This window comes from Enoplosus armatus, chromosome 21 (genome assembly GCF_043641665.1).
Source record: "Enoplosus armatus isolate fEnoArm2 chromosome 21, fEnoArm2.hap1, whole genome shotgun sequence".
Lineage (NCBI taxonomy): Eukaryota > Metazoa > Chordata > Actinopteri > Centrarchiformes > Enoplosidae > Enoplosus > Enoplosus armatus.
In genome coordinates this window covers 3,637,925-3,651,321 of record NC_092200.1, presented here as the reverse complement: position 1 = coordinate 3,651,321, position 13,397 = coordinate 3,637,925, and the positions used below count along the sequence as shown (strand labels likewise).

Genomic DNA, 13,397 nt, shown 5'->3' with positions numbered 1-13,397 from the left:
CAAGAAACAACATTCAATTGAAAGGTAATTGAATGGCTGCTTTGCTCATCTAATCATGTTACCATATGTTCCCTCGTTTTTCTTTTTACAATTTTGGGACTGAGCATGGTAAAGTACCACAGAAAATATAAAACGGTGAGCTGGAAAAAGATGAAAACAGATGACATGGGAGGAAAACAATGGTAAAACTTTGTGGGTCGCCGACCAAAAAAAAAAGTTGTTACATATTTGCTTTTTGAGTCTGTGAATAACATCAATGTGTGTTCTTCGTGGTGGTTGAGTCCGACTGAGTTTCTGACTGCTCCCCAAATATCCCTGCCAGTGTCTTAAAGCGGGGCCCCCAGTCACTGAGGTAATCATAGTCCTCCTCGAGGTCTATGGCGAGGGACTCGATGGAGCTGAGCGACTCGGCCACAGAGCCGTTGCCCTCGTAAGCGTACGTGGCCAGGGAGTCATAGGGTGGGGCTGAGTTGTCCATGTCGTGCTCATTCAGACGCTGGTTGATGAAATCTCGGATGTCAGCACTGTCCTGAGAGACAGGCGGCCTGGGACCCATCTTCATCTCAGGTTTGACGTCCCTGCGGTACAGGTTCTCTTTGACAACCTTGGGATTACGAAGGGTCCCCATGTCAAATGCGTGCGTGTCCTCCTCACCCCCTCCTTCGTCGTCATAGTGGATGACATTATCCCGGACGTCCTCTTTGGATGACATGAGGGTTTCCTTTTTCTTCTGCCGTCTCAAGCCCACGTAGAGGACCACGATAACTGGGGAAACAAATCGAGAGAATAACATGTTTGACCACACACTGCTACAAATCCACACTGCTGAGACGTCACCACATTTCACCACTGTACCCTAGTAAGCATGGTTATGTGAGTGTCAAAAGATGTCAAGGTATTTAGGTTAAAACTGGGCTGAATTTGGCTGTGTTGTTTTATATATTTTAGATGTCAAGACATCCATTTTTATCCAGCATTAGCTCTAGGGATGGCAAAGCCAGTCTGACTGTCTGTCTACTGCTTTAGTCCAGACTAACACATCTCACAGCAACAACTTTTGGATGGATTGCCGTGAAATATTGTACAGAAGTTCAAGATCCCCAGAGAATGAATCCTAATGACTTTGGTGATTCCCTGAATTTTCATCTGTTGCCTCCAGCCTTGCATTTTTGTTTTTTAGTCAAACGTTCAGACAACTGTTGGATGGAGCGCCATGAAATTCATTACAGATATGCATGTCCCCCTCAGCATGATACATACTTTTATTATTCTGGCTGCACATAACTAACGACATTCCCATCAGCCTCAGCTTTGTGTTTAGTGCTAATTAGCAAACATTTGCATGCTTACACTTTAAACTAAATGTGGTGAACATAAAAATCAGAATATTAGCATTGTCATTGTGAGCATGCTAGCATGCTGATGTAAAGACATTAAACTCAAAGCACCACTGTTCTTGAGTACAGCCTCACAGAGCTGCTAGCATAGCTGTAGACTCTTAACCTTGTTAAGACATTAGCTTAGACGTCTCGTTTACATGTAACCGTGTTTCAGCAGCATTTAAACCTGCTTCACACTGAGATACAGTAAATGAAATCACATTGAAACTATGTTTGAAGTAACCAAGACATGTAAATGTGGCCCAATTTCACCCTAAATTTCTAAATATATTTTGAACTGCAAATCAATGCCTGCTGGGAATTGAATTGCTCTTGTGGCTCTTGCAGCATTACATACTTATAATAGATAGCACAAGAATTGTAAACACTTTTGGGTAAAATTGAACCCCTGAGAATATACCCAAAGCAATGGTTTACTGTTTTAGCACGCAACCCTTCAGAGGTCGCTTGAGGTTCTGCACATTCAGACACTGTAGTACCGCTGTTAGATTTCCAACACCTAATGTTACAATACATTTCCTTCTCTCCCTTTCTCCTGTCAGTGCAATCTGTCTCCTTCTGTGTCCCTCTCTCTGTCTCCTCAGTGAGAAATGCAGTAAAATATGTGTTTTTCCACTGGGTTTTTAATATACAGTTCGGTATAGGAGGAAGAGCAATGGCCAGGATAAAATTGAAATCATTCACCTGAAAGAGTCCAATAAATACATTCAGACTGAAAAAAAAAGCCTTAAGTAGGTCTCTTCCTTTCATCCTCTCTGTATCTCACTTCCTTTCTACCTCCCTTCACTCCCAAGTGATGTTATCTACCTGTGTATAGTGTGTCAGCTCCCCCCAGTGGCAGCTATGTAGACTTCAACAACAGTCTGTTATTATGGGACACACTGGTTGAACACAGCTTGTCACTGGGTGCAGCCAATCCACATCAGTTTGGAAGAAACAGCAATGCAGATGAAAGTCTCTGTGCTGGTCTGTTTAATTTACCTCATCATTTCTCCTCACAGGACAACTGGGTCATCCTGACAAATCCTGCACAGGAGCTAAGTGGCTCTATGGAAATGTTCTCAGTGTGAGTTCTGATTTTCTCTGCCACTTTCCTTCACAGGGACAGCATGACAGTTTGGCGTCAGCCTCAGCCTTGGGGGCGAGTCGACTTGGAGCTTTGAAGACATCCTTCTCAGATGAGGCGAACACACCGTCACCGCTCTACAGCACACCACTGCATTCGACTGTGTGCTTTTATGTTCTCTCACATATAAAACAATGAGAGCTGATATTTCACATGAATACATTCATGAAGGTAATGAAAATAGTAATCTAACAGTGGATTCTTTGTTGGACCATATATTAGAGAGAGATAGAGAAATGTAAATACAGCTCAATTCAAAGGTCATGGCTTCCCTTGACTTCCACTGTAAAATAGGAACTTCTTTAACAACAGACCATCCCATATTCATAATTCAGAAAATGATCCCATAAACCTACATTTACTTCCTCCCTGCTATGTAGATGAGTTTGGACATTAATAGCAGAGAATTAAGGAGGAGTTTTACAGCCACGACCTTGTGTGAAAAGTAAAAGCTGTAGCCTGGAAGGCAGCCACAGGGCAGCAAGATTGGATTTAGTTTATAGAGCCAAGCGTCCCACCCTCCAATCTTGAACGTCTCATTGAATGATCAAATTCATATGGGTTCTATAATTAACTGTGGACGCTCCTGGAGAGACCAAGTCTGATGGTCAGCTCAGAATGTTTGGAGTCAGGTGTCGTCAAATACGGCAAAAACATTTATAGATGTGAATTAGAGGCCCATTTGTATTTTGGGAGTTGTGCTCAGGGTCTTACAATAATCTCTAACTTTGACATCATAATTTTAAAAGTTAAAAATACAGCTGATGTGTTGATCAAAATCATAAAGTCTGTCCAAATGAGCGAATCTGCTGTGTCTCAGCAAACAAAGTAAGGTTGGTTTTAAGACATTTTCGAAAGTTATTGAAGTTACACTCATACATTTTCTCCTAAACTTGAAAGAAAAACCAAGTCACTGACAATGACAATAGTTAAAACAATTGATTGTAATATTCTACGCCAATAACAATAACAAAGGAGAATATATATTTAGACAAATAATAATAATACTACTAATAACAATATTGTCAGGAAGATAAAAGATGTATTTAAACTCTTGAAAACCCAAACAGTTATCTTTCCTACCCAGTTGGAGCTGCTGAAGCGTGTGGATACCTTGTGCTGTTTTAAGTGTTAAAGATCAGGGCTGTAGCACTACAGCAATACATAAAGTTCCCTCTTTCCTTTAGGATTATCAATGATGCTTTTCTGAAATGAAGAATGTTTACAAGCCAGACGACAACAGGTCTCACCTAACAGGATGATGATACATAGGAGGATGGCGATCAGAGCTCCTGTGCTGAGACCCACGGGGAGAAAGATGGCCTCTGCGCTGCACGTTAGCAGGGAACCATCTGATTCGCAGCCACATACACGGATAGTTAGGGTGCCTGTGCTGCTCTTAGGTGGGTAGCCATTATCTTCAATCACCACGGGAAGGAAGTAGATCTCCTGCAAACGCCGTCTAAAGCCACTCCGCTTCGTCACAATACCGGCTGTGTTGTCTAGAAGAAGGGCAAAAAAGGAACATTTTTCAATCAGCCACAAAACGAACAAAACAAGAAAGAAATCTTCAAAACAGCCGTTGATTTTTTGAAAGGGTATGTGGTCCTTAGATTAAAAGAATCTTCCAAATTTGTATGGAAGTAGTGAAATAGTGCAGCAAGTGCTTTTTCCTTGATCTACACAGGTTGGACAGTGTTCTGACCAAAGCAAAAGAAAATATTCCATCATGTACACCCTCACATCAATCAGACAATCCTCTGAGCTACATTACAAGTTTGGAGGTCCGAGTATGAGAAGATAGATAAAACTTTTCAATGTCTGATAACACTTTATGTTTGATATCAAATCCTCTCTGAATGGGATGAGAAAGTGCAATGTATCAAAGAGTTTTACACATTTTACACTGCTTACTTCAAAAGCTGATAGAGCCTAACCACACCCAGTACATCATTCCCTGAAACACTGCAAAGCATTTTCAGTCTACCTGCAATTTGAGAACTATTGGGATGTGTTATTTTGATATCTGTTTGTTCAGGCAGCATCACTCTAGAGAAACCGCAGATTAGCAATGAGAGATAATAGATTAAAAAAAGTAAATAAAAGCACACAAAGGGAACAACTTGGGAAGGCAGCCGGAGGTGTGAGGATGGCGAGTGGAATAGAGGTCGACAATGTATACAAGGGAGAAGGAACATGTCAGGTTGGACCTGCCTGGTTCTGTCTGCTACAGCTAGACTGTCTGACCCCTGTCAAGCCAGGTTTGTTCCACTGACGAAGGCTGGCACTTTTTCTTGACAGCAGGTCAGGCGTTTTAGCACACCTTGCATGTTGTGCACAACTGTGATTTTGTTTGTGCTCTCTCTCCCTCTCTTGCTGAACCTGTCCGCGGTGCCCGTGGTGTTTTGTATTTTCTGTCCCTACCTATCAGATCTCACTCTGTATCTGGAGAGTGTGCTTGCGGGGCCTCTGGCAGTCAGGAAACTGCAAGACAGTGTGTCCAAAAGGTAAAACTGGATCAGAGGTTCGGACCTGGACTTGTCAAGGATGGTGAATGCATTCGTTTCCCTGGCCTCATCCTGCCATGTCCCACTTTTCATTACCCATCTTTCTGGTTAGACTTCAAAGGGCTCGGCCGGTGCACACTGCAGAGTGTCATATATGCCCTTATCATGAGACAACGTCTGACTGCATGTGTTTAAGCTATTTTTAGCTTTGAGACATGTCACTCTTTTAAGCTTTGAGCAACAAACTTTTCAACTAGCTAATAAATGATCTTGAGAGGGTGGTTGTCCTAATTCCAAACTAAGTAGTTGCATCTAGAGAGTGGAGGGTAACTATTATGTATATATAGTACTATGTACTATAAGTTGATATTCTTATCACTATCAAGGACACTTTCAATATGATTTACAAATAATTTAAGGCTGTAGTGTAATTGCACAAATTACTTCTTTATGTTTCATAACAAGCGATGAATGAATTTGTATTCTTTCAAAGAAACAGTCGTTTATAGCAGGCACCATTTCTTCATCCATTGTAGATTTTTTTTATCATTCATATTGCTGAATTTTTATCATTTGTCAGGTGTAAAGAACAACTTTCCAATACTGAGAGTGATGTGGTTTCCATAGTATAGAAATGAAGCTGCATACATTGTAATAGTGTGTGTGACTAGATGATATCTCCTCAGTCTATATAGTCAAAAATCAATCAGCTGTATCACACTGTACTGATTTGCCATGTTACCAAACAGAAGTATTGTCAAAATACCACTTACTTCCAAAGTCCCGGATGGTGAAATTCCTGTTTTTCATATCTTCCTTTGGTGATTTGAAGGAGAACTGTTGTCCAGCAGTTGGTAGATCCTGGTCTTTTGCACTGAATGTTTGAATCACCTGTTAAAAATGAAAATAAAAATAATGTTCTTTGATTAAAAGAAGGAAGGCATTCTTAGTTTATTTGCTATTTACTTGTTTTATTCTAAACTTAAGGTGTTAGTTAAAGCTAACACCTTAAGTTTGTGGCTCCTAGGTGTTAAATAGGGGGTTGAAGACCCCCCATATTTTGCACACTGCTGGTAACCCTTTCATCTACATACTGACAGAAAACTGTCTGTGGATTTGCACAGGTGGAAGGTTTTGTTTTGAGAAGTTGTTTCAATGTCAAATGCTTGTTTTTAATGGAAAATAAAACCCCTGCAGATCAAATTGTTCAAGCAGAAAATGTGAAATTATTCAACATTGAACAGAAGTGTCGACTAGTCCTGAACTGACTGCACGTCAGACCCCTCAGTGCTGAAACAAGGCAGTGAATTGTTCCCTCGCTAATTTTGGATGCAGTTGGTGAGCACTTCACTGATAACTTCTTGAAATTTCTAGATCACCTCAAAATATAGTGTGATGGATTAAGTTCATTCACTGCTGGAGCTTGTTCAAGGGTCATGAAGAGAAACAAGTTGTTTTACAGTATATCGTACTTTTATTACAGTACATCTTCTAAGAGCACTGGGCCGACTTCTATTGCTTTCCCACACAAGTTGATCAATCCAACATCTACTCATACCTACTGCAGCACTTCAACAAACTGGATGACTTATATGTAAAAACATGTAAAAGAGCTAACTAAAACAACACCGAGCCAACCAGCCGCTAACCTCTGTGTATTTCCACCCCGCTAGACACAGACTGCTGATTCAGCCGCCTCTGTACCAGACTGCTGACGGCCTTCTACTTTCTTCTTTTCCCCAAACGTCTCAGAGCTTTTTCTGAAACAACCTGTCCTGCCAGCCCAGCTGTGCTACCAGTCTGCTCTTCCCCGCTCACTGGGCTTGACCTACTGCAGACCTGATGCCTTGGTCCTGGATCCCCCACATTCAGAAGCCACTAATCGGCCCTCCTGCCCTGTTATATCACCCTGACTATGTTGTTCTCCCATTCAGTATTTGAATGAAATTCCCTCCAGGGGAGTAAATCTGACACCAGGCGTGATGAGTGCTCTGATGTGTCCCCCACAGCAGCTGTACACTTCACACTATTGATTTCCAGCGACCAAATTAGCTTAGTGATGAATAAATCTAAAGCTGCAACTAACAGTTACTTCCACTGAGTTTAATCTATAGCTCTTTTTTTGCTAGATATGTTATGTCAGAAATAATGTGAATCAAACATTACTACAATCCAAAGTGATGTCGTAAAATTGTATGTTTTGCAGGATGTCCCGGTGGAGGAGCAGTTAAGTCGCAAACCATAACGCTGCAGTGTCCCTGGTTTGATGCCAGCCAGGGACCTTTGTTGCATGTCATACCCCTGTCTCTCCCCTCATTTCCTGACTAACTATACTATCAACTGTCCAAAAAGGCAGAAATACCCCCCAAGAAATATTTCATTTGAACAATAAAATCAAACCCAAATAGTCATGTACTTCCACCACTGACATAATGGCATTTCCTTCCTGCAGCTACAGAAAATCTCTGCATTAAACTTACCTGATATAATAGAGTTGTTTTTCACATTTTCGTCACTTTCTAGAATTGCTTACTGATGTTTCTATGTAACATTATCTTTAAATGCTGTTTCAGAGGCAGTAAGCAAGTATATTAGTATATGGCACCATCAGTATTTAGCACCAGCTTTTAAAAGCTGAAATAATAATTCTAATTACACTATTAATTATAATCTATCAAGTAAATGCTCCTTCTTTTCTTGGAGTCAAAAGTGCTTCCTACCTCTTCTTGATCATAAGTGGAGCTGTGTCTGCTGTAACTGCTTATTACTGGGTGCTATTGTATATGTTTAATGGCTTTAAGGATATTCTGCTTTTGCACTCAGCTGCATTGTAAGTTAAGCTAGATAAGAGTGCCAGCTAAATGCTGTAAATGTAAATGTAATTATTGCAGCATAACAAACTGATTCAGCAGGATAGCATTTCAATGTGGCATTAAAAAAAGGCAATGCATTAAAGAGGGAGGGACACACAACACTGGCTGTTCTAAGTACATCTTATGCGTAGACACAATGGTAAATATGCTTGTTTAATGGTTCCTTTGTTGCTTTTTCTCATTTCACACTTCACCAGTGGACCAGTCAGGACTTTGAGTACAGTAAATAATGAAATAAGGAAATATTCTACGGTATTACTTTGCCAAAGTCCTGACCATTTCTATTTGCAAATCTCAGTTTAAGGTCTTAGGCCACTCTCCTTCCTGCTCTTCCCACACATTTACATGAAAATAGTCAGTTGCTTCTCTTGCTTGGCTACGTCCTGGTTACAGATTAGTTTCCATGGGAAGTTGTGCCACAGCGTGAGACACTCCTAAACAAGCGGTTTGTATGTTTTTCAGCAGTGAGAGTGCAGATAATCATCAAGAGGGACGTGTGAGGGATTTAACAAGAGAGGATCTGCAATTCTTTATCATCCACCAGCTGTGCACAACACCTGGTGGAATCCTGCTGTGGAAACACTGGAGGAAAGTGTATATTCTGCACTAGAGGGCAAGGGAGGAGAGGAGGAGAGAGGAGAAGAATAGGACGGAAAAGAGGAGATTAAAAGCAGAGATTAAAGTAAGGGAGTAAGGAAGAGGAGGCAAGAGGATTAGGCGAGAGGAGAGGGGAGAAGGTGAGGCCTTTTAAATACAGGGCTGATCTGAATATAAGGCTATAGCTGTCTAGTCTTGCACTTGTTTTCTGCCTTTTTTGAATTTGACTCGTCTTTTTGTACTTTTCTAAATGTGGTAAAATATGTATTTCCCTGTAGCTCCACCATCTTTTATTTTATCCACAGAAGAACAAGCAGCTGATTGGATTATAGCAAGTATATAGGACCTCAATCCTTTAAATACATCCTTAGGTATTAATTATTAAGAATTCACACTGAAAAACTTCTGCTTCATCAGGACTGTCTGGATGTGGTTTGAGCAGATTGGATTGACAATGCCCTTGTAACATGAGCAAAAAACCCACAACTGTTTGTGCGTCCATGTAGGATCCCATCATAGTAAGCAGCTTATTGAAAGAAATGTTTTTCAGGGCCTTTAAGAAAAATGCTTAGTGGTTATTTTTGCATGTGGGATTTGATTTGTTCTAAGTTCAGCATCAAACTGGCCTCAACCCCCTATTCTAGGTGTCTTGGCTCAATCTTGAAGGCTGAAAACATGGCAAAAACCACAGCCAAATTCACACGAGGGAGACAGTGATGCCTTCAAATGCAGGGCACAGCCGTTGTTTTGATTGCAACAGGCCTGAAAACATCCTCAATGTGATGAGGAGTCTACAGCAATTTGATAGACTGCCAAAGAAGCTGTTCCTCAGAACACTAACTGCATATAGATGCTAGTTAATGGGCTAATTTACAGGCACAGGTGGTTTACAGTGCACACAGGCAAATTCTCCACTGCATCTCAAATATATCATCTGAAATGTACTGTAGGTTGCTGATATGCAAAGTACTGCTGTGCTTTATGATTGCTTCTCCTGCTGAATCGAACTTCATGACACAATCAGTTCAAGATTTAGATTCATACTATGTGCTGAAGGGTTCTCTGCAAACTCCCTTGAAATAAAAGGTTTTATTCAAGTGACCTTGAGTAAAAGACTGGAAACCAAACCTCTGTTAGGTATCAATGTGAGAGCTAAATGCGTGTATTTACTAAAGTAATATGGTGCCCCAAAAAGCCACAGAATTGTAAGTCCACACGCCACAAAATCAGTGCTTATTTCTGTGTAAACAATGGCTCTTTGCCAGTGTTTGTATAAAGCCACACCTTTCAGATTGAATTTAACACCTTTAGATAGTTTTCAACAATCACCTTGGAGCCATATCTGCTCTATAGGAGGACAAACAACACTCCAATTAACAGTTGTCAACTCACTGAAAAATCAACACATCTTAACATTTGGAAATTTCCTGTGTTCAATGCCACGAACGCATGACGTGTGCCCGGAAAGAGGCAGGGAAGAGAGTAAATGTGAACATACCTGTCCCACTTTGGCATTTTCACATACAAAGGTCTCATAAGGACTGGAGAGTTCAGGTGGGAACTCGTTGATGTCCAACACGTGGACAGTGACGGCCACCCGACTGGTCAGAACTGGACTATCTGGAGAAGAAAAAACAACATAGAAGTGTTTAAATAACGCACAAATGTGCACTCAGGACTAGATAGTGTTATATGAATACAGAAAAAAATACAATGTAGGAGGTTTTTTTTTCACAGCACTGACATCATGTGGATATCTAAAGTATTACCACCATATGATGAGCCAAAGCATAAAAGTTTATCACTGTTGCAGTAGGATGGCAAAGTGGTTAAAGAGGCTGTCATGCCCGAGTGTCCAGTCAGAGTGTCCTTGAGCAGATGCTAAACCGCCTAGCTGCTCGCCCACTGTTGGTCGCTCTGCTTAAATGCGCTTGCTAGAAAACCATTGATGTGTCTGGAACATGTTGATGCATAAATGGTGCCCGGACACTGCTGTTTTATGGTGCTTCTGATTGATGATGAAAAGCAGAATTAAATAAAAACACACAGTAAATGCATCCCATGCGCTGCCTACAAATAAAGCATGTCTCACATTATGGAATATGGCTCTACGGAGAGAATATTTTCTTTACAAGCTTTTTTTTTCCCTCCTCAGGTTCTGCTATGGGATTTAGCCATAAGATGTGCAGCCCATATTAATTATAGCGGGGAAAGCCCCCTTGAGAGGGACTAAGTTGAATCCGGGGTTGTTTGTAACAATGTTTCCTCACTGCAGGGGCACGAAGGGGAAATGTTCTTTTTGTGTGAAAGCCCAAGTAAGGTAAACTTTATGGATTTGATGTGGGAACAGGCTTTGCTCTGCAGTGGGGGGCTTAGTGTGTGCTTGTTTGTGTGCGTAGGTGCGTAGGTTTGTGTGTGTAGGTGGGTGGTTTAGCAGAATGGGGGGGGGGGTCGTCTGTAGAGTCATCTCAAGGGGATTGGAGACGCAGCCACAGCTCAGTTAGTAACCTGTCTCTGACCTTGATGGAAAAAGCAATCTTCCCACCGAGGTAAAAATGACACCAAGCATGGGATTTGCTGCTTTGCACCGACTGAACTACTAACATTGATGCTCACCCAGCAAAAATACTGATCTTTTCTGTCATCGAGGTCCTGAATACTTTGGCCTCTAAAAAGTTTGAACAACTTCAAATCTTCTAGATCAATGAAAATCTGTCTTTAAAGTCCCAGGCTTCTAGACACAAGAGTTTTGTTTCCTCCTCATCTCATCTCAAGAACTCATCTCCATAACTGCTGACTGACTCTCAGTATGTCATCAGTGATATATCTTATAGCCCACTAGATGGAGCAATGGTATAGTGGTTATATTCAAATCTGACTAGCGTCAGCATTTTAGCCCAATAACAAATGCTCTATTTATTTTATTGAAACAGAATCCTGTATTGCTACAGAATGCTTGGTTGGTCAGCCATAAAGTTGCCTGCTTTATACTGCTTTTCTACTGGATATTACTTTTTTAATTAAGCTCATTTTAATAAAAAAAAAACTCAATCTTTGCAAGCAATCAACCACAAATCTATAAAATGTGCTGCAAAACAGAGATAGAAAGATTTCTTGTGGAAAGTAATCTTTGCTTGTGCAACTGGGGACAGAATAAGTAAGCAAAGTCACAACACAAAACTCCATGTTACGTGTGAAACTACACTCAATTGCTGCAAACAGATAGAAAGTGTGCTTCCTTATTGCCTCCTGCCAAGGTTATTATTGCATTTAATAGATCTTCCCCTCTCTTTGACTCCTAAAAATTGCCACTGGGCTTAAATGCCAAAATGCAAACCGTTAATCTAGCCCCGACTCTTATTTAGCACGCATTCTGCTATGTACTGTGTCTCAGGAGAGCAGCAGACACCGCTCTCATTTTGCTGCATGACTGCAGCGTCTAGCAATGACCGGACAAATCTCCGAGGCTTTGTGAAGTGAAAAGTCTCCAGCTCAGGTGTTGTGCATCATTGCCGAGTAAAGGTATCTTTATTCAAGGAAAATGTCACCCAACAGCTCATATTTTCCTCAGAGACATTGTAATGGGGTATAAAAGGTGTGGGTGGATAAATGTTAGAAAGCATTAGCAGCAAGGACACACAGAAACGGGTCAAATACGGAGGTCTGCATTAATTTATTTGAAAACTGAGTTTGCTCAAGACTGTAGAAAAGTCTGAACATTTTTTTCTGTGCATGACCTCTCCTCATGCATTGCATATTTGTGGCATTGAAGGCTCCAGAATTTATTGCTGTTCTTCGTGGTTTAAACCCGAATAACAGACAGACAACATCCCAACCATGGTAATAGAATGCATCACAGAGGAGCCATAACAGCTATCCAATACCCAGAACACAAAGTTCTGCCAAATCTCACTCAAGGTCAAAAACAGACTTGAACTCACAAGTTGGGACACAAAACTCTATTATCTCTATCCCTACAGCACCAGTGCAACCATTATTTTCAACACTGGTTCTGGATGTGATTTTTTCTTTTCTCCCATGGTGAAAATAGTCTCCAGTGGAACATTGGTCCTCTGAGAGGGCAGAGGACTGGATCAAAGGCTGACTTGGGGAAAGGTGATAAGAAAGGAGCGAATCGCAGGTGGGCGAGGGCAAGATGTGCAGAAATACTGCTTGATTCCTGCGTCAAGTATGAAGACTGAACATGTAACACCCTTCTAAAACTCCCATCTTCTTCCTACTCCCTCCTCCCACCACCCTAAATCCTTTCAGTCTACCTCATCCTCCAGTTCCTTGACACTTATACAAAAGCCACACAAAGAATCACACACACACACATTGAAAACAGAATTAGCATGTCACTGCCATGACCTTGAGGGGAAGTGAGTAATATCAGTTTCCTAGGCGACAATGAGTCAAGTTTTAACAGCCCATATTTCACAGTCTGTCCTAATGAATATACAGCGTGGGTAATTTTGATTGAGCACCAGCCTGCCTCTGGGATAATGACTTTGACGGTTCTTAGCAGATTTGATGACTTGATGACGATGGATTTGCTTATTTATCCGGAAATTTGCTCCACTTCCTTCATAAAAACATAATTAGCTTGATGACATGTCTTAAAGCCACAGCTCCGCATTAGCTCACTCTTTCTCAAGCTCGGCTCACAACATGCTGTGATGCGACTGCATCTGCTTGCTGTAAAACTCTAGAAGGTTCACATTTTACTGCAGTGTAAGTAAAAGTTGACTCTGGCAAGAAAAGCTCCGTTCCAATGCCAATGTCATCAAACGTGTTAAAAAAAGACAGTAAAAAATGAAAACAGAGTTGAGGCGAGTATGCTAGAGGAGACAATGTCCTGAAGATACATCCCTCCGGGAGAGCCATCATGGTT

The 13,397-nt window shown here is 41.2% G+C and overlaps 1 protein-coding gene across 1 annotated transcript in view; it reads right to left on the bottom strand.

Annotated features, from left to right (window-relative positions):
- Positions 1 to 253: 253 nt before the first annotated feature.
- LOC139304411 (cadherin-12-like) overlaps positions 254 to 13,397 on the bottom strand; it is a 55,386-nt gene continuing 42,242 nt past the window's right edge. Inside the window, exons 8-11 of the mRNA XM_070928342.1 lie at positions 10,002 to 10,123; positions 5,807 to 5,924; positions 3,777 to 4,028; positions 254 to 765 (exon numbers count right to left, since the gene is read on the bottom strand). Coding sequence (XP_070784443.1) covers positions 254 to 765; positions 3,777 to 4,028; positions 5,807 to 5,924; positions 10,002 to 10,123 — 1,004 coding nt within the window. The remainder of the gene's footprint in view (positions 766 to 3,776; positions 4,029 to 5,806; positions 5,925 to 10,001; positions 10,124 to 13,397) is intronic.